Source organism: Scyliorhinus canicula, chromosome 7 (assembly GCF_902713615.1).
Source record: "Scyliorhinus canicula chromosome 7, sScyCan1.1, whole genome shotgun sequence".
NCBI classification, from domain to species: Eukaryota; Metazoa; Chordata; class Chondrichthyes; order Carcharhiniformes; family Scyliorhinidae; genus Scyliorhinus; species Scyliorhinus canicula.
Genome location: NC_052152.1, coordinates 18,924,341 through 18,946,455, shown reverse-complemented (window position 1 = coordinate 18,946,455; position 22,115 = coordinate 18,924,341). Strand labels below are relative to the sequence as shown.

Below are 22,115 nucleotides of genomic sequence, written 5' to 3'. Positions count from 1 at the left end.
TCGCACCTTTAGCGGAGAAGACCGTATTCCACAAGGATCATGAGAAATATAATTGCTCCCACCCTGTAAATCCAGTGCGGTGCAGATTATGACACATACTATCAATCATTCCCCAGCCAGCAGTCTAATTTAAAAAGGTAGCTCAAATGATTCATACTCACAGTTTGATATATTCTTGTCCAGAAATGAATTCCAATCTGTAAACTCTTTTCGTACTTTGGTGATGTACCTCTTCCCACTTAAGATATTCTGAGGCTCTTCCCCAGTGGTCAAGCTTCTTGTATGATCGCAGAACTTATTGATTTTCTGCAATCAATTGAAATATTGGAAAATTACCATTGTGAAAACACAGGAAAACGTCATACAAGGAATAACCATTATCCCATAAAGCTTTTTTGCGACCACAGACCATGTATAATCAACTCCATCTGCCCACTCAAACTCCCAAGGAAACTGTCTTTAAAATATCCCCTCCCTCGCTGGCAAAATTCCACTATCGCATCCAGTCTTACATCTCACTTCATATGAATCCTAAAGCTCGACACCACTGAGGTTTTTCTCAGGTCATGTCTGGATCTGCTGCAAATTAATTGATTACTACAATTAAATGACAACTGCATTGTTATTGTTCTGTTTGACTGCCAGAATGGACTCAGGCAATTGAGATGCATCCAGGCCTTTCTTCATTTAGCAATTTCTAAACGCCTATGCTTCCATCATCCTAGCTGTTGTAATAAGGGTATTGATGCACTATCAATTACGACGAGACGAGAGTAGAGAGTAATCGTGGCTTTATTACACAGAGATGTGCGGCCTCCTACAGCTGCTTCCAAAATGGCTGCAGTTCGGAGAGCGCACATATTTATACTCCGCCTACTGGGCGGAGCCAGCAGGCAGGGATCTACCCCCGTACCTGTAGTACAGGGGTCTTACTGTAATACCCTCGTATGCAGTGCAGTATATACAATATAATACAACAGTGGTGACTGCCACAGGTATCTTGCCGATGAGACTTTGAGACATGTATGTTTAAACATGAACCCTTTATTGGTAGTCTTTAACTATTTGCAGATCCAAAGGTTGGTCATGCATATAACTGTTGGCTCCTTGCCCGCTGCCTTCAGAGTATGCTATCGAGACTGTTGTCTCCCCAGAGTGCCTTACCATGTGATTCTATACATCATACCGTGGTCAGTGCTATTCTCCTGTCCTATTTTAACCCTTCCTCTGCTGAGCACGTTTGCGTTACAATGCATGCAGGCGTATAACACAACATTCCCCTTTCTTCTTTAAAGAAAGCCTTCCTCCCGTCTACAGAATGTAACAATATGAAAATCGCTTATTGTCACAAGTAGGCTTCAAATGAAGTTACTGTGAAAAGCCCCTAGTCGCCACATTCCGGCGCCTGTTTGGGGAGGCTGGTACGGGAATTGAACCCGCCCTGCTGGCCTGCCTTGGTCTGCTTTCAAAGCCAGCGAATTAGCCCTGCGCTTCAGTGTCTGATTTCTTTCTTATTTCTGTCTTTTCTTTCTCTCCGCAACAGAACTTTGTCCTTTTCCTTCATTTTGGTTTGGCTGTTTGCCAGGTCTGTCCCTGTGAAGAGTTGACTTGTTTCAGTTCTGTAATTGTGCTTCGTTATCCACTCACAGTTTGGAAAGTTTAGGGTTTTTCCTTTCAGTGCCTCCTCTTTGCCATTCAGCTGTTCCTTCAGCTCTCCATCCGATCCTGGTAACCCACCGCCTTCCTCCTGGAATACCGAACTTTCTCTGCCAACCGCTTTGTCAGTTTGCTCAGAGTGATGTTAAATTCATTTTCCTTCTCTTCATCATTTTCTGGAAGGATAACTTTTGTCCGTTGAGATTCTTCCAGCAGGAAAGGTTGTTCAACAGGTTTCCCTTTACTTTGCGAAGTTTGCTGCCTTCATCTTGAAGTTTCCTGTAATTAAGTAGAGTCACCTCGAGTGACTTCTGCTGCGCTAAGGTCTCTTGTTGCCCTTGGCAGGGTTAGCCTCTCTCTGGGGTCTCTTGTTGCCCTTGGCAGAGTTAGCCTCTCTCTGGGGTCTCTTGTTGCCCTTGGCAGGGTTAGCCTCTCTCTGGGGTCTCTTGTTGCCCTTGGCAGGGTTAGCCTCTCTCTGAGGTCTCTTGTTGCCCTTGGCAGGGTTAGCCTCTCTCTGGGGTCTCTTGTTGCCCTTGGCAGGGTTAGCCTCTCTCTGGGGTCTCTTGTTGCCCTTGGCAGGGTTAGCCTCTCTCTGGGGTCTCTTGTTGCCCTTGGCAGGGTTAGCCTCTCTCTGGGGTCTCTTGTTGCCCTTGGCAGGGTTAGCCTCTCTCTGGGGTCTCTTGTTGCCCTTGGCTGGGTTAGCCTCTCTCTGGGGTCTCTTGTTGCCCTTGGCAGGGTTAGCCTCTCTCTGGGGTCTCTTGTTGCCCTTGGCAGGGTTAGCCTCTCTCTGGGGTCTCTTGTAATTTTATGTCCATGGCTGTTTTCTTACATTTCCCTCTGAATTGCGAGGTGTGGGTTTATTCTATCTTTAATTTTCCCACACTTTTACGACTTTGGGTGGGGGGCTTTTTCTGCAAGCTTATAAACTTTTAAAGCTTTCTCCTGTTTTGAAACAAACTCTGTCTTGATGTTCCAGTGATCAGGTACATGGGACGGAGCTGAGGGGCAACTTGGTCTCTTCCTGCCTGTCAATTTCACCTGCTTGCCTGTAATTTCATTGTATTGGCTGCTCCTGTGTAAGGAACTGGTTCTCAGACCTGGATTTAACGCCGGCATTGATAGCTAACGGTGCTCACCCAATCATTCTAAAAAAATAGCTCAAATTGGAAAGTCAAGGCAAGTTAAGGTCGAGAAAGGAACAATCTTTCATTCCCCTCCAGCAGTTGCTTTTCAGGTTGGATGTTCTGCTGTGCACTCTCTCGACAGTGATTTCCGTATCCAATCGACTGATTGTTTGTGGTTGAAGTGGGAGTGGGAGGAAGGTGGGAGCAATTCCAGGCTGGCAAGTCAAACCCTGGTCTCAATCTGAGGAATCCACTTGCTTTTGATCAATTCATTGGCCTGTTTCAAATCAGGCCCGGGAGTGAAATGAACTGGAGCTTGACGAGTGAACACTTATTGTGAACAAAATTGCCCTTCGATTGTAACACCAACCGCAGGAACCCATTTAACACACTGCACGACTCTCTACTCCAGTGAATTCAACTTCACTTGTCCACTGAGGACGGGCGATAATGTTACGTAAAATAGAATTTAAATTCAGTTGTTGAAATGGCCTTACCTCGATCATAAACATCACCTTCTCATCGTAAGCGATGGGGACTCCGCTGCTGTAGCTTTTCAGATGTTGCATTGTGTTGCTCAGCTTCATTTCAACATCCTTCCTTAACTGCGGCAGTGACCTCTTGCAAAGACAAATCAGAACATTTTTAGTAACAGGGCAAGTTGATTAAGCATGTAGACCTTACCCCCATTGACCGACTTTCCTTTCCAGATCACTCAAACCCTTGTCCACAAAGAAATACGAAGGAAAGATTTACCTATCGCGACCTGAGGAAAACCTCAAAGTATCTAGAAAGCCGGCGAAGAATTTTTGAAGTCTAGCCACTGTTACAATTGTGGGGATGCGGCAGGATCACTGCGTAGGACAAGGCCCCACAACGGGCCACATGATAATCTGTTGGGATAGTCTGTACGGGCAGAAGACTCCAGCTCATCTCCGGAATACAACCACGGAATCTTTAATGCTTATCTAAATGGGCAGACAGAACCTCAGTAATAACTGAGAAGATGGCGCCTTCAACAGCGATCACTTCCTCAGAACGGCATCCGAGATTTTTTGCGCTCAAATGTCTGAAGTGGGCCTTGGAACGACAACCTTTGGACTTGTAAAACCATAAGACGTAGAGCCGAAGTCAGCCACTTGGTCCATCCAGTCTGCTCCGCCATTCAATTAGATCATGGCTGATCTGATCTATAAAACTCAACAGAAATAGTGCTACCACAAAGCCTCAGCTGACAATTTGCTTCCATTTATAGTGTCTCATTTGATGGCCTTTCCTCGTAACTTATTCCTCAGCTTGTCTTTCAATGAAAAAGTCCCCTTTCACTTCTGAACGTTTTCACTATTAAATTGTGTTCCCTTGTATTCAACTTATGTTCATAGCCCAGGAAATAGATTTTGAAAATGAATGCTCCAGCAGAAGGTTTTCCCCCATGTGCTGCATTCTGGGATCTCGTGCCTGGAGGTCAGAACTCCTAGTATGATATTATGTGGAAAATCCCATGGAATCTCAAAAAAATGCTTGAATCAAACAAAACCCTCTCTGGGAATACTAACTTGTAAGAGTCCCCCCCTCTGAACCCTGGGTAAGAAAGAGGAAACATGACAATCCAGATATCACAAAGAATATAGATCGTATAACAAAACATAACTTACGATGATGTGATTGACAAGTTCCGTTGTTAGTCTACTAGCTAAACACGGGATGCTAGCCTTCCCCTCATCCAGAAGCTGCCTAAATAGTAAATTCAAAAAAAATACCAGTATGTTGGGATTGTTGCTTTGTGAGCATACAACAAAACGCTTAATCGAGGAAACAGAATTTATGAAAATATTATAACAGGTATCGTTGTTTTCAAATTCCTCCATGGCGTCATCCCTCCCGATCTCTGATAACCCTCTGACTGCATTCCTTACATTCTGGTCGCTGGCGCATCTCAAATTTTAATCGCTCCATCATTGCCAACCTCTGGCCTGTCCTTCCCATTTGAAGATGTTCCTTAAAACCTACTGACCAAACTTTTGGTCATATTGTCCTAAAATGAGCTGAATAGTTCAGGTCACAATCCCAATGTTGTCCTCAATTTTGCGTTGTGACCTCGGAAGTGGCCTTGACGGCAACTGGAGTCCTGTCCAGTTTTCGATGGGGACTGGATTCCAGCACCGGAGGTTTGTTCAGTGCTGGCTGTTGGTCTCTTTTTGCAGAGTTGGTGTTGCTGAGGGGCCAGTAGCAGGAGTGGCAGCATCACCACAGAGTAGGGAAGCGGCCGACATTGTATCAGGCAGAACTTAAATGGATATATCAGTCTTCATGCAGTAGCTGCAATGGCATACCTCCTGCCTGGGGAGACCTGAGCATTACACCTTACTGCTGACAGATTAGTAAACGGCCTCAAATGTTTCATTCCTCTGACCTCCCCCCATATTGTTGTGATCTTGACACAGCGGGGGACCCTGTGCCATCAGGAAAACGTCAATCTGTTGGCAGAAAAGGGATTGATTGCTCTATTAAGTTGCCTAGTTAGTTACCTATAGCTGCCAAGAAGGCTGAATGCCTTCCTCCAGGAAAAGTGCACGGATGCAGGAATATGTCACGGAGTCGGTCCAATGTGATTTCATCAGAATTTCCATGCTCCCCCCCCCCCCCCCCCCCCCCCCCCCCTCCAACGTCCTGCCTCCAGAGCTGTCTCCCCATGGGGCTGGGAAGACCATAAGACACAGAAGCAGAACTAGGCCCATCGAGTCTGCTCTGCCATTCAATCATGGCTGATATTTTCTCATCTCCATTCTCCTGCCTTCTCCCCATAACCCCTGATCTCCTTATTAATCAAGAACCTATCTATCTGTCTTAAAGACACTCAGTGATTTGGCCTCCACAGCCTCCTGCGGCAAAGAGTTCCACAGATTCACCACTCTCTGGCTGAAGAAATTCCTCCTCATTTCTCATTCATCCCGATGTTTCAGGATGTGACTCAACACCAAATTTTGTTTGATAGTAGAAATGAAAACTGCAAGTGCCGTTTTCTATCATTAGTCTGACTAATAATCTGATGAACAGTTTGAAATGAATATTGCAATGAATAATGAAAGGTTCTCGAGATGGAATGCTTCCAAATTCAATGCATGATGCACCTTAATGGCCATATGGAAATGTTTAAATTGCATGTGCCTCATTGTCAATCCACCGATTATTGGTGATAATACTTTTCGAATACTCTGAACACTTGCTTCAAAGTATATAATTAGCACACTTCACCAACAACAAATATGCGATCTTTGGCTAAATCTGTGCAGATGTTTGGATACATATTAAAATACTTAAATAAAAACAGAACATGCAGGGAAATGGGTCATATGTAAGTCTGGGGAAAATGTTGAAGAGTTAGAAAAGAAAATGAGAGGAAATGAATTGGATGAAAGTCTTCACACATTACCTAAACTGTTCATGGTCTTCAAAAAATGCCTTCTCTTTTCTGATTGCATCATCCAATGTCAATTTGTCATTGATGTCCTTTTGCCCACGGCACTTGACAATCATGTAACCTTTCCTCAGCTCCACTACTATGTTTCGTACAATGTCGACCACATTCGTCTCTGTTCCTTTATCGACCAGGTCAGGTTTCGTTAAAATGCCTTCAGGTTTAAAAAGGCGGCAAAATAAATTGACTCGGTTGTGCCATTTCTTTTCAAACAGTTCAAAATTGCATTGAATTCGCTGAGAGTGGGAAATCACTGAGTGGGAATTTGCTGAGAGTGGGAAGTCGCTGAGAGTGGGAATTCGCTGAGAGTGGGAATTCGCTGAGAGTGGGAATTCGCTGACTGGGAATTCGCTGACTGGGAATTCGCTGAGAGTGGGAATTTGCTGAGAGTGGGAATTCGCTAAGAGAGGGAATTCGCTAAGAGAGGGAATTCGCTGAGAGTGGGAATTCGCTGAGTGGGAATTAGCTGAGAGTGGGCATTACCTGAGAGTGGGAATTCGCTGAGTGGGAATTCACTGCGAGTGGGAATTCACTGCGAGTGGGAATTCGCTGAGTGGGAATTCGCTGAGAGTGGGAATTCACTGAGAGTGGGAATTAGCTGAGAGTGGGAATTAGCTGAGAGTGGGAATTCGCTGAGAGTGGGAATTCACTGAGAGTGGGAATTCACTGAGAGAGGGAATTCGCTGAGAGAGGGAATTCGCTGAGAGAGGGAATTCGCTGAGAGTGGGAATTCGCTGAGAGTGGGAATTCGCTGAGAGTGGGAATTCGCTGAGTGGGAATTCGCTGAGAGACGGAATTTGCTGAGAGTGGGAATTTGCTGAGAGTGCAAATTCGCTGAGAGTGCAAATTCGCTGAGTGGGAATTCGCTGAGTGGGAATTCGTTGAGTGGGAATTCACTGAGTCGGAATTCGATGAGTGGGAATTCGCTGAGTGGGAATTCACTGAATAGGAATTCGCTGACTGGGAATTCGATGAGAGTGGCAATTCGCTGAGTGGGAATTCTCTGAGTGGGAATTCGCTGAGTCGGAACTAGCTGAGAGTGGGAATTCACTGAGAGTGGGAATTCGCTGAGAGTGGGAATTCGCTGAGAATGGGAATTCTGTGAGTGGGAATTCACTGAGAGTGGGAATTCGCTGAGAGTGGGAATTCACTGAGAGTGGGAATTCGCTGAGTGGGAATTCGCTGAGAGTGGGAATTAGCTGAGTTGGAATTCGCTGAGAGTGGGAATTCGATGAGAGTGGGAATTCACTGAGACTAGGAATTCACTGCGAGTGGGAATTCACTGAGAGAGGGAATTCACTGAGAGAGGGAATTCACTGAGAGTGGGAATTTGCTGAGAGAGGGAATTCGCTGAGAGTGGGAATTCGCTGAGAGTGGGAATTCGCTGAGAGAGGGAATTCGCCGAGTGGGAATTTGCTGAGAGTGGGAATTCGCTGAGAGTGGGAATTCGCTGAGAGAGGGAATTCGCTGAGTGGGAATTCACTGAGTGGGAATACACTGAGAATGGAAATTCACTGAGAGTGGGAATTAGCTGAGAGTGGGAATTCGATGAGAGTGGGAATTCACTGAGAGTGGGAACTAGCTGAGAGTGAGAACTAGCTGAGAGTGGGAATTCACTTAATGGGAATTTGGTGAGAGTGGGAATTTGGTGAGGGGGGATTTCGGTGCAGAGAGGAAAGTGGTGCTGCCTTTTAGTCTCTAACACTTACAATGGTTTGTGTCAGCTTGAGGACCTGAGGCAGTAAGTGTTTAACTTTTTGCCCCACCTTTCAGTGCTTAGTGCAAGTTAGTGCATAGAAAGCAAAAACATACATCAAACTAAAATGTAGATCTAAATAATGTGAATGATCCCGATTAAGATATGCCAGAGCATGTCTCCTGCCGAAACCTTTGTGGGAGTCCATTCGCAGATCGAACCGTCAGGGTCAAGGTGTTTGACCTGTGACAATCAGCCTCATGCTTGCCACCTTTAGTCAGCTATTGCTCTTTGAGGTATCTTCACAAAACAATCGGAGAGCCACAGGTTCAAGATATATTCTTTTCACTTGCTACATGCAATTGATGTGGAAACATGCTGCCTCAATGAACCACTTGGAATGCGTTATCTTTCTGTAAAACTCTCCCGACCGCCCAAGACAAACACCCATTACCAGACAGTAATATCTAGAATTCCAGAAGAGGCACAAATCAATATCTGTTAGTGTGGCCGTGCAACAAGACTATGGGTTAAGAAGCCATTTGGCCCATCTTATCACTCATGCTGGTAGAATCTGCAGTTGCTCCGCCACAGCCCCCATTGTCCAACTTCTCCAGAAAGGAGCTAGATAAATATCAGATGGGAACTAGGAGGGGAGATGATCAGACATTGCACAGGATGCGTTGGCCAGACAATGAACTCTGTTCACAATCTTTTGGTGTCTTAATTTTACCAACACCACAACAGAAAGATGTGTCTCTGTCGCAGGGGCCAATTAATGGCCTCGTAGTTCCCTTTCCTTAGCTGATCTGCAATTACCCAGAGTTCTCTCTCCGGTAGGGTCCACTTCCTGGGCCATTTTCAGAGCTTCGGTGGTTGCTATGTCAACGTTGCATGGCACAACCACAAGGTTAATTGTTTCTTGTCTCTTAATGAATGACTTGATGAGGATCTTAATCTGAAAAGAAACACACCAGATCACATGATTGCAGAACTAAAAAACACGTTTGGTGAAGCCATTGACAATCCATTTCATGTTCATCGAACAACAAAGCTTGTGCCATTTTCCTTTTACAGGCAGTAAGATTTATTTTTGCATTTTGAAGTAACAGCTGAACGGACTTGACGAGATTGATAAATGTTGGTGTAATTTAAAAATTTGCACGAGGGGGTAGGTCAAAAGGAATCCTGTTTGGGAGGACCATGGGGGTTTGCGGCGGAGGTCCTGTGTGTGAGAAGAGGGGGGAGATTTATACACATGCCTGTGGGGGTTGGGGGATAGTGTTCCCCTTGTCTGTGGGGTTAGTCCCTCATGAGCCCTTTTCTTGGGGAGGGGCCTGGTGAGCATGCAGGGAGATCTTAGTTGAAAAAATGGATAATTCTTCCGACGATAAAATAGAGAACACTGCTCTAAAGGGGATGGAGGAGCAGACAGACTTTGGTGTATCAATGCATATGCGTTGAACGAGGCAGGACAGGTTGGGTATGCAGTCAATAAAACACGCGGTATCTTGGGCTTCATTAATAGGGGCTGTTATGGGCCAGAGTTTAACAATTCCAAAATGTATTATGCAGTCCACCAAGGGCTGGCTTAGCACAGGGCTAAATAGCTGGCTTTTAAAGCAGACCAAGGCAGGCCAGCAGCACGGTTCAATTCCCGTACCAGCCTCCCCGAACCGGTACCGGAATGGGGGACTATGGGCTTTTCAGTCACTTCATTTGAAGCCTACTTGTGACAATAAGCGATTTTCATTTTATTTTTTTCATACCTGACCTGTAACTTTTTATTGATTTTGGCTAAGTTGAGCTTGCCTTTCAGTTGTTATTCAACAGAGTTCTCAGGTGCTTTCGATTAAAAAAAAGCTTTATTGTACGAATTTAGCTAACATTTGTATGCACACACACAGTAGGAATTTTTATCAACTACAAACATAAAGACCCCACACAGCTACAGTAATCTAGGTTTAACCCTTAATGAATTCCCCCTTAACTGTTCCAATTCAATAACAAAATTCAAGTAAAACCAGAAACCCCTTTTCCAACACACAGCACTCTTACTGGTATAAGACTTGTTATTGATACTCTCTTCCCCTTTTCAAACAACAGGTTTGAATTCCTCCCAGAAAGCAATTATCACTTTTAAGTTACCAAGCAGTTTGGAAGCAGCTTTTAAAATGAACATAAGAGAGAGACTTCTTTCAACCTGTGCAGTTCACACCAGTCCAAAAACGCAAAGCGAAAATAAAACTCAGATCCACAGCCCAGCTCCGCCCACACAATGACATCACTGAAGCCATGTGATGAGACAAAAACATTTCTTAAAGGGACACTCCCATGACAGGGCCTAAAGTAAAAATGCAAGTGAGTTATTTTAAACTCGTATATTAAAAAAACTGGTTTCGCCTCAACTAGAATATTGCGTCTGGTTCAGGGCACCTCATCCTATGAAGGCATTAGAGAGAGTGCAGAAAAGATTAATGAGAATGGATCCAGTGGTGAGGAACCTCAGTTCCAAAGATAGATTGAAGAAGTTGGGACCATTTTCCTTCAGAAAAAGAGGGAATTTTGGCGAGATATTCAAAGTCATGACGGAGTTGGACAGGGCGGATGGGGAGAAACTGTTCCCAATCGTGAAAGGATCGAGAACTATTAAAAGAGGTAGTAGTTGGCATAAGAGAAAAATCCTTTTCACGCTGCGAGAGGTTAAGGTCTGGAATGCACTGTCTGACAGTGTGGTGGGGCGGGTTTAACCGAGGGATTCAGAAGGTAATTAGACTTACCTGGAAAGTAAGAATGTGCAGGGTTACGGGGAGCGGCTGAATGGCCTCTCTCTGAGATTTGTTCTTAACTATTACGTAAAACAATGGGACATCCCAAACCAGTTTTTTAGCGTGAACCACTCCGGCGTCGGGCCGCACCTTTAGGGGCTAGGCCCACCCCAGAGTGGTTGGCCCCCTGCCGGCTGGTGTGGATGGCCTTTGGCACCATGCCAGCCGGGGCGGAAGGGATCCGCCGGCTGGCGAGAGTCCGCGAATGCGCAGGAGTGTCAGCGGCTGCTGATGTCATCCCCGCGCATGCACAGGGGGGGGGAGGTTCACCTATGCTTCGGCCATGGCGGAGGCTGATGGTTGGCGCATAGGAAAAGAGTGCCCCCATGACACAGGCCCGCCCACGGATCGGTGTGCCCCGATCGCGGGCCAGGCCACCGTGGGGACATGCCACGGGGCCAGATCGCACCGCGGCCCTCCCCAGGACCCTGGAGCCCGCCCGTGCCGCCAGGTCCCGCCAGTAAGGGACCTGGTTCAACTTACATCGGCGGGACCGGCATAGAAGCAGCGGGACTTCGACCCATCGCGGGCTGGAGAATCGCCTGGGGGGGGGCCCACCGACTGGTGTGGCATGATTCTCGCCCCCGCCGAATCTCCGGCGGTGGGGGGCGGAGAATCCCGCCCATTCTTTCTGAATCTACCCTGTCTAATCCTGTTAGAATTTCATAAGTTTCTATGACATCCCTCTCACTCTTCTAAACTCCAATGAATATAAAAGAACAAAGAAAATTACAGCAGAGGAATAGGCCCTTCGGCCATCCTAACTGACTTACTCTCTTCTCATGTGACAGTCCCGCCATGCCAGGAACCAGCCTGGTAAACCTTCACTGCACTCCCTCCATTGCAAGAACATCCTTCCTCAGGTAAGGACACCACAACTGCACACAATACTCCAGATGTGGCCTCACCAATGTCCTATACAACTGCAGCAAAACATCTCTATTCCTATACTCACATCCTCTCGCTATGAAGGTCAACATACCATTTGCCACTTCACTGGTTGCTGGTCCTGCTCGCTTACTTTCAGCGACTGATGCACGAGGACACCAAGGTCTCGCTGAGTATCCACCCCTTTCAATTTACACAATTCAAATAATAATGTCTTTCTATTTTTGCTACCAAAGTAGATAACATCATATTTGTCCACATAATATTGCATCTGCCATGCATATGCCCACTCACTCAGCCTGTCCAAATCCCGTTGAAGCATCTCTGCATCTTCCTCGCAGCTCACCCTCCCACCCAACTTTGTATCATCTGCAAATTTGGAGATAATGCATTTAGTTCCCTTGGCCAAATCATTAATATGTAATGTTAACAGTAGGAGTCCGAGCACAGATCCCTGCGGTACCCCACTAGTCACTGCCTGCCAATCGGAAAAAGAAGTCGGCAGAGATGAGTTCTTTGTCTTGTTAATGATGTGAGGGTTGGAGATCAAAGAACTCGCCCCCAATCGCTGAACCTCAAGAAGGAAGGTTCGGCCAATCCAGAGGTGATCACGCGGGGAGCAAGCACTGAGCGGGATATGATACTGGGCCCCGAGGTGATTGCTAGACAGCTCAGGATAACGCTGTCTGATCAACTACTTGGAGATCAGGAGAGAACTGATCACTCGCTCCACTCCGACTCTTGTCGCTTAGGCGACCTCATGTGAGCACGGGAGTATAAGTGGTATTGAGTGTAAGATGTTTAGAGTGCCAAATAAACTTGTTGTGTGCAAACAATAATTTGGTAGTCTTTGATTGTTGATGCCCAGAGAAAGCTCCAAACCTGAGTGAAGGATCGTAACTTACAAAATGCATTATGTTATTAAATTACAACGGTGAGGTCACACTTGTTATATGGGGTCTGGGTTGGCAATCTACGTATACCAAGACTTCACAAAGGACAATGAGGTTATTGTCTTAATGTTCAGCAAGGTGGCCTATTAATTGAGTTCTTTGTACCTGCTCTCCAATATTTAGCGGCTGGTTGCCAACTGCGACTCTGGCGATTCCTGGCAAGTCGATAAGAGTCAGATCAGGAACATTGGTGGATTCGATTTCCAGGCTGATTAATTCATGGCTGATTCCCAATCCATCCCCTGCGATTGCATTCTGGGCTGGGAAGATGTCACATATGAGAAGTAACTGGATTAGATATCATGATAAGGCCCACTATCTTGTGCAATGAGCTGTTAATACAGCTTAACAAGAAATCAGGCTCAAATGTATTGTTTATGAGGCTTATTGCAACATCTTCCTCAGTTTTGTACATCCAACTGATGCCTGAACTTATAATAATAATCCTTATTATTGTCACAAGTATGCTTACATTAACACTGCAATGAAGTTACTGTGAAAATTCCCTAGTCATCACACCCCGGCGCCTGTTCCGGTACACAGAGCGAGAATTCAGAATGTCCAATTCACCAAACAAACACTTCTTTTGGGACTTGTGGGAGGAAACAGGAGCACCTGGAGGAAACCCACACAGACACGGGGAGAACGTGCAGACTCTGCACAGACAGTGAAGCAAGTGGGAATCGAACCTGGGACCCTGGAGCTGTGAAGCAGCAGTGCTAACCACTGTGCTACCGTACCGTCCATATTGTCAGCCAATCACCCAACTGGTTGCACCTACTGATGTCACTAAATATTTTATGCATTTATCAAAAGTGTGGAATAGTTATATGCAGCTCTGCATCAATATATAAGTTGATAGCTGCAATCTGGTATTCTTACAAAGCCCAAATGTTTGTTCGGGATCTGTTCGCATCTCAGTTCATAAGTGAACTTGATGTGAGGCCTTGATTAGGCCTCAGATAGAAGACTATGTGCAGTTTTGACATGGTGGCTGATATTGAAGCTTTTGGAAGGGGATGATGAGGCCAGGAGCCTACTTGCAAGTTTGAAGCATCTTACTTGTGAAGATAATCGCAAAATCCTGGGACGCTACACTTTAGAGATGAGTAGACAAAGATAATTTGACTGAACTTTGTGATTACGAGTATAGGCTGAGTTTTTATGGATAGCTTGTTCCAGCCAAATAGGATAGTGAGGGACAGAGGGAAAGGTGGGGGTGGGGTGAGGGCTGGTTACCATTTCAAGCTAGAACTAGGTTGGATCTTAGGAGGCTTTTCTTTTTTTAGGAGGTGGACTGGCCCTGTGGAAGAAGCTGACAGATCACCCAATGGACGCCTATTCCATAATTATGACAAGTTGGTACTGGTCATTCTCCGAAGACGATCGTTCAGCAGTGTTTTCCCTAAATTGACTGGGCCCTTTGCCTTTTCCAGGATACTGCATGTCCTTCAGGAAGGCTAAGTGCATATATATTGTTTAAACATTTAGTGACGGTCAAAGCATTGTGATCGACTGAATGGATCTTTTCCTGATTGTTATTGTTTATATGTGTGTAGATCATTAAAACTATGTTTTGTATTTGGAGATCTGTCAGGTCCATTTGATCTCACTCTTTCAGGATATTTACCACCTTCCCATCACTACACCTGGAATACAAGGAATCTGTTAACTTTTATCTTCTCTCTGTATCCTTTCTTACACTGCAGTCAGTGCTGCACCAATTTCAATTGACTATAACTAGAGAAAGGCTATTTATTTGGGGGATTCACCAATAAAGAGTGCATGGGTGTTCAATTCTCAAAGGTGTAAAGATATTCGCTATCATGTCATATTTATTCTCTTGAATTATTAAAACTAGATACGAAACATCCTTCTCATATGAATAGACGCTGGCCTTTAAATGGCTTTGTTATCCATGAATTACACTTTGAAAAGATGTCACATTGGAGCATAATCACCAGGTCAGCATCAGATAGTAATAACTACATTTGGGACATGAATTTGCCAATGTGCTTCCTCAGACTAACCCTCACTATTGTATGGTATATGGTCACTCCTGGGTTAGGAGGGCAGACTGCAGACAATTCCCAAAAAGGGATTGAATAAAAATAAAGAGACCTCCAGCCCTCATAACTCACATCCCTTCACCCCACCTCACCCAAATCCCATGGCTCATCCATGCCAACCCACACCATCGTTCCAAACTCTCAAGGCCTCTCATACCTTCCTTGTCAACGTATAAAACTTACCACTTGTACCCAAAGTCCCTGAAAGCCCCAATGCCAACTTAGTGCCAACTCAAGTCAACCCATGCATCCCACCAACCACCCTTACACTCTCCATGCCACCTCACCCAGTGTTCACCTTGGTCAGACCTCAGGACCTATGCTGATGCTAAATAAAGTTTTCAAATGCCTGTTGATGAATTCATTATTTTTAAAAGAAAAACACTGTTGAAAATTTACCTTCCTTTAATCCCTTATAAAAGCAAACACTTCTATTCATAATCCCACCTTGAAGACTTTATAAGCACTTGGAGCTGTCAGTCAAACTGCGGACTGATAGTGTGAGGGTGGATGTTATTTTTTAAAGTAGTTTCGAGGATATTGGGCGGGATTCTCCGGCCGCGGCTGGCGACCGGAAATTCCCACCAATGTGAATGGACCTTTACATGGTGCCTGTCCCGCAAACTTGCGGCGGCGGGGAGGAAGAATCCAACTCATTGTATTTTTCGCCAAGGAGGCTGTGTGTGTGTGTGTGTGTGTGCTTCTTTTGGGGTTACCAAATAAACTAACTCAACAAATTGAGGGATAAATTAACAGGCAGCACTACAATGGGCTAGTGCATCAAAGTAAACAGAATCTCAAAGGAAACTTAAAACCTCAAGAGGCATCGATATAGCACCTCTGTTACTGTGGTGCCCACTGGATATGGACGGCCTCCAGATGCTCTTTTTCCAGGGACACCCAGCAGCAATCATAGCCACGGAAGGCGGGCTGACAGTGGGGTGGACAATCCCCTACATTGCCCAGTGGCTGCAGGTATTAATGGTCAGTTTGGCCAGAAGCAGGCCCATGATCATAGAATCACAGAATTTACACTGCAGAAGGTGGCCATTCGGCCCATTGAGTCCGCACCAGCCCGTGAAAAGAGCTCCCTGCTTAAGACCATGCCTCCACCCTATCCCCGTAACCCGACCTAACCTTTTGGGCACTAATGGACAATTTAGCATGGTCAATCCAACTGACCCACATATGTTTGGGCTGTGGGAGGAAACCGGAGCACCCGGAGGAAACCCACGCAGACACGGGGAGAAAGTGCAAACTGCACACAGTCACCCGAGGCCGAAACTGAACCCAGATCCCTGGAGCTGTGAGGCAGCAGTGCTAAGCATTGTGCCACCATGCCACCCTTGTTGGGGTCCTCCTCATTCTCCATTGCCCTCTGTGCTGGGTGCCCACTGTTCAGGAGCGTCGGGCGAAAGTACAACCAAAAATAAAGGAACAGATTTTTTTTTAAATTAAAAATGGGGTGCAGCCAGCCTATGACAACTTATAAAAGTGGGGTCCACAGACTCCACAAGGTTGCAAAAGACACAAGGGGCAGGATTCTCCGACCCCCCACCGGTTCGGAGAATCGGCGCGGGGGCGACGTGAATCCTGCCCCCACCGGCTGCCGAATTCTCTGGCGCCGGAGATTTGGGGGGGGGGGGGGGGGTGGGAATCGCGCCACGCTGGTCGGACCCCCCCCCCCCCCCCCCGGTGATTCTTCGGCCCACAATGGGCCGAAGTCCCGCCCTTTCTATACAGGTCCCGCTGGAGTAAATTAGAATTGGTCCCTTACCGGCGCCTCGGGGGGAGGGTTACGATCTGGCCCCGGGGGGTGCCCGCACGGTGGCCTGGCCCGCGATCGGGGCCCACCTATCCTGTGCCGTGGGGGCACTCTATTCCTATGCACCGGCCGTGTAAGCCTACGCGATGGCTGGCGCGAAGGTGAACTCCTCCCCTGCACATGCGCGGGGATGAAGTCAGCAGCCGCTGACGTCGCTCCCACGCATACGCGGACCCACGCCAAAGGCCTTCCACGCCGGCCGGCGGGGCGCAAACCACTCCGGCGCCGGCCTAACCCCTGAAGGTGCGGAGGATTCCTCACCTTTGGGCCGGCCCGACGCCGGAGTGGTTCCCGCTACTCCGTCCCGCCGTGACCCCCCCGCCCTGCCGGGTACGGGAGAATCCCGCCCATGGATCTTGGGAAACTGTGAATCAATGCATTCTACAGTTGCAAGGGACTGCATGCAACATTCTCGACCTCAGGTCTCTGATGGTAAGGGGGAGAACTCCCACGTAGAGAGCCGTCCAGCCGCCAACGAGGTCCAGACGTGGGAGAGGACAAGGAGGTGAAAGGTGCACAGTAGCAAACTAAAAGTCGCCATAGTTATAGATAATCATCGGTTGTTTTCCCCTTTGAGGGGGGAGAGCTGACTGGCGGTGATTTAACCTGAGAATCGCCACACCTCAGGCTAGGGGCAAGGTTGAGAAGGTGGGGCCCTCATAAATAACCACAGTCGGTCTGGGAATTGAACCCATGCTGCTGGCCTTGTTCTGCATCACAAACCAGTTGTCAAGCCAAGTGAGCTAAACCAGTCCCCAGACCACACAGGAAACCCTTGTCCTGATTTTCATAGTACAGAAAAAGGTGATGATTCATAAAACACGTTTTCGTCTGCGGTTTAGCTTGCTCAGCAAGTAACATTTGCTGATGTTGTAAGAAAGGACACCACACGATAATCGGTTGTGAAATCAGTCATACAGCGTAGCATAAGCTGCTTCTTTGATGTGCACTCTGACAAAGGAAGGTTCAGACTTGGAGATAGCTTTAACATATTTATTAAACTGTTAACAATTCTCCTACTTGGATTCGACTCGCCTGTTAATCCTGCTATAGCTACTCAGACTGACGAACCGGTCTGCTACAATCCAGGTGGTGAGTGTGATGTGTTTCAAATCAACCCCGTGTACTCACTGAGTGTCTCCACTGGAAAGAGGAAGATCATGTGTGCTGTGTCCTTTTATATGGGTTGGTGTAATGCCCTCCTGTGGTAGTGTCCCCTCTGTGTGCATCGTGAACGCCTATTGGTCGTGTCCTATCTTACTGACCTATTGGTTGAATGTCTGTGTGTCATGTCTCTGGTGCTCCCTCTAGTGTCTATCTAGTCTACGTGTATTTACATTAAGCCCTTGTGTATTTACAGTGATGCATATCACCACAATCCGGGTCCGATTCCTGGCTTGGGTCACTATCTGTGCGGAGTCTGCACTCCGGTTTCCTCCCACAAAGTCCCGAAAGACGGGCTTATTACGCGACTTGGACATTCTGAATTCCCCCTCTGTGTACCCGAACAGGCGCCGGAGTGTGGCGACTAGGAGATTTTCACAGTAACTTCATTGCAGTGGTAATGTAAGCCTACTTGTGACACTAATAAAGATTATTATTAAATTTCTTGACATCTTGCCAGCTCCCCTTGCCAGCTCTTGACAAATCCAGTAAACTTGACATTCCAATGAGCCTAGACACATTTTACACAAACACATTTTTCACTAAAATTCCACAGGATATCTTAGCTTTCCCAAAGGGAACTTAACCTCTCCCAAAGGTGCCCCGGAACCATATCCAAAAGAGCACCCGAGCTGCGGAAAGTGTAGCCCACCACTCCGAAGAGGGATTTTTCCTACCAAGTCTAAAGTTCGTGTTTTGCATATTTCACGGGTGAAAATCTGACCCGACTGGGGGAGGTGCGCTTTAACATGAACACTTGCCTCCATGAACGACGGGCGTGCAATGTAGAACCCACTCCCATTCCCCACCCCCTGTGAAAGTTACAGGGGCTGGAACTGGGGGGGGGGGGGGTGGGGGGTGGATAGCTGGATTCTTGTCTCTGCAGCCACTTTCACAAAGGTGGAGAGGTTCTCTGTCTCAAAGTGTTCAACGTGGAGATCGAGCTTTAATCTACAGCGCACGTCTGTACTGATTTCAAAAAAAGTATTGGAACAAACCTTTACGAATTTCTCCTTCCACCTCGGCTGCATTTTTAAGTGTCCGTGAGTATTCTTTGTAGCTTATCTTTCCTCTCCAAACACTCTCCTTATTGACTTTTTTGAGCTTGAGTTCCAGTGGGCACCTTGTCACAATTCCTGTCACAGTGAAACAATACTGATGTCTAAAAACAACATATCAATTCAGATCAACATGTGGGTTGTGGGAGGGATTATTTTGGAGCAGTGCTGTTAGGAGAAAGTAGTGCAGTAAATAACAGTCTACCATACAGAATCTTCCACTCTAAACAACGGTGCATTCTCTTCAATCCCAATTTACTTCCTTTAAAGGAGCATCACTGGTAAGTATTTCTCTTCTCTATCAAATGCAAAAGTTGAGGTAATTGAGCCAGTTACAGAAGGAAATCTACTTTAAGTATGGATTCCCTTATTCCTTGAAAGACCATTGCCTGGAAAATAATGGAATAGAAATTTTCTTGCATGGCAGCATCAAGTGCATGTTATACTCCAATGGGATCAATGGAACTGAAAATTGGGATGTGAGAATAATGGTTGGGGCAATGTTTTACTCATCACTCTGTGCTCAGGTCCACATGAAGCTCTACTTCAAGGATATCTGAAGATATTGTAAGCGACTCATAGAGGTCTACACATTTTCTGTTGAGGTACCAACTCTAACTACTTCCCTTCTCAGCATATCCATCCATTTTATGACTTTCCGTAAACACTTGAACTTGACTCCTGAACTTATTTAAACTAACCTGTTCCTGCCATCGCACACCTCTGGCATGGATCCCTCGCCGACCCTTGACCCTCAGCTTCCTCTGGCTGCACTATCGGCAGTGGCCACTATCTAGCCAGTGGGCATACAGGTAATGCATAGCTGCCGGCCTCTGATTGGCCAGTAGCTCTCAGAGGATGGGGGTGGAATTACACTCAGGGAACAGAAAGACCACCCGCTACGTAGTTACGTGTCTGACTGGCACTTAATTGGATGGGCCTTCCTGAAAGTAGGCAACATGGGTCTCTTGCAAATAGTCCAGTCAGCGGACAAGACCCCTGTTGCCTACATTAAATTCTGTCAATTATGTTGTCGCAATAGCCCAGACCTGGTTCATAAAAGGACAGAACTGGATGCAACATATTCCTGTATACCCGGGGCTCAGGAAACACAGGAAAAGAAGGAAAGGATGAGGAGTGGCAATGGTGATTAGGGAGAATATTACAGTGCAGGAAAGAGAGGATTTCCTAAAGTGGGTCAAGGGCAAAATCCATTCAGCTACAGTTAAGAAGCAATAGAGGTACCAATACACTACTACAGTAGCAAATGGAATGTAACATTGAAAAGTGTGAGATTATACATTTTGGGAGGACTGGCAAGGCAAAGGAATACACAATGAACGGTAGGATGCTAGGACGTGCAGAAGGCCAGAGGGACCTTGGGTTGCATGTTGAAAAATCTCTCAAAGCAACAGGATAACGTGGTTAAGAAGGCATATGGGACACTTGCCTTTATTAGCCAGGGCATAGATAAAAACAGGGAAGTTAAGATGGAGCTGTATAAAACACTCAATAGGCCACAGCTAGAGCACTGTGTGCAGTTCAGGTTGTTATATTATGGGAAGGATGTGATTGTACTAGAAAGAGTGCAAAGGAGATTCACCAGGATGTTGCCTGGGCTGGAGCGTTTCAGCTATGAAGAGAGGCTGGGTCGGCTGGGTGTATTTCCCTTGACCAGAGAAGGCTGAGGGGGTGACCTGATTGAGGTGAACAACATTATGAGGGTTGTAGATCGGGTAATTTTCCCTTTCGTACAGGAGTCAATAACCAGGTGGCGTTATCTAAGATAAGGGGCTGGTGATTTAGAAGGGATTTGAGGAAAAACATTTTCACCCAGAGGATGGTGGGAGTCTGGAACTCACTGCCTGAGGGGGTGGTAGAAGTAGGAACCCTCCCAACATCTAAGAAGCATTTAGGTGAGCACTTGAAACGTCATAGCATACAAATCCACAAATCAAATGGGATTAGAATAGATAGGTGCTTGATGACCGGCACAGATGTGATGGGCCAAAAGGCCTCCTTTTGTGCTGTAAAACTCCATGACTCTATTATTCTCTATAATAGGCCAGCAACTAGTGGGAAAGATACAGAGGAACAGATTTGCAGGGAAATTACAGAGAGTTGTAGAAACTTTAGAGCAGGCAAAATGAGTTTTTTAAATTATTGTAACATAGATTGGGCTGGTAGTAGCGTAATATGAAGAGTTTTTGAACTATGTTCAGGAGAATTTTCTGAATCAACATGTTTCTGACCAATGAGGAAGGAGGCACTGCTGGTCTGGAGAAGTGAATCAAGTATCCATTGGGTAACATTTGAGAAAGAGTGATCATATTGTCATAACTGTTTGAGATAGCTATAGGAAAGGATAAGGTGCAATTCAGATAAAATAATTTATGAGGAGTGCCAATTTCAGTGGTGTGAGAATAGATTGGGCCTAGGTAAATTGGCAATCAAATATCGTTGGGCAAAACACTAACGGGACAATGGGCTGCTTTTGAACAAGAGATGGTTTGGACATTGATGTATATTCCCATGAAGGGGAATTGTGGAACAATCAAAGCCAGAACTGCCTGGATGATGAAAGAACTGATAATAGGGTCAGGTTTATACTGTTGTGGGGGGTGCCAAGTGCACTGGGGGCCAGCGATAGCTGGAGATTGACAAAGATGTCGTGGAGAAAGAGGCAAAGGGAATGTAAATGGGGGTGATTAAGGGTAAGAGGGGTGCTGATAGTGACACATGAGGAGATTAGAATGTGTGAATGGTGGAACAAAGGCGAGCATTGTGTCTAAGGACAACTAGGAACAAATGGCCGAAATGGGGTGGGGGAGGGAGAGGGGACAATATTGAGGGAAAAACAGATCAATGGAAGAAATGAAAATAAATCGATAGAAATAAAAATGGGGTGAAGGTGGAGGAGAGAGTTCAGTCTGAAGTTATTGAACTCAATGTTATATCCGTAAGGCTGTGACGCGCTGAATCAGAAGATGAGGTGTTGTTCCTCCAGTTTGCGCTGGGCTTCACTGGAACATTGCAGCAGGCCAAGGACGGACATGTGGAAATGAGAGCAGGACGGTGAGTTGAAATCATTGAAGCTGACAGTTGAGAAAGTGGTTAATCAGGCATAGGGTTTGTGGAATTTATGAATACAGCATGGAGTACAAAAGCAAGGAATTTATAGTGAACCTTAATAAAACACTGGTTTGGTCACAACTGGATTATTGTGCCCTGCATCTTCAGAAGAATGTGACGGCATTGGAAAGGATGCAGAAAAGAATGGTTCTGGTCTCAGTGAGGGGCTTCAGTTATGCAGATGGACTGTAAAAGCTCAGGCTGTTCTCTTTAGAAAAGAGAAAGGTGAGAGTTGATTCAATAG

At 46.1% G+C, this 22,115-nt stretch overlaps 1 protein-coding gene across 4 annotated transcripts in view; it reads right to left on the bottom strand.

Annotated features, from left to right (window-relative positions):
• Positions 1-22,115, bottom strand: part of LOC119968763 (interferon-induced GTP-binding protein Mx3-like) — a 94,763-nt gene that overhangs the window by 38,410 nt on the left and 34,238 nt on the right. For all 4 annotated transcript variants that reach the window (XM_038801459.1, XM_038801463.1, XM_038801460.1 and 1 more), the window contains 7 exons: positions 18,680-18,817; positions 12,729-12,883; positions 8,774-8,912; positions 6,214-6,412; positions 4,436-4,514; positions 3,278-3,400; positions 162-306 (listed from right to left, as the gene is read on the bottom strand). In XM_038801459.1, the coding sequence (XP_038657387.1) occupies positions 162-306; positions 3,278-3,400; positions 4,436-4,514; positions 6,214-6,412; positions 8,774-8,912; positions 12,729-12,883; positions 18,680-18,817 (978 nt within the window). The remainder of the gene's footprint in view (positions 1-161; positions 307-3,277; positions 3,401-4,435; positions 4,515-6,213; positions 6,413-8,773; positions 8,913-12,728; positions 12,884-18,679; positions 18,818-22,115) is intronic.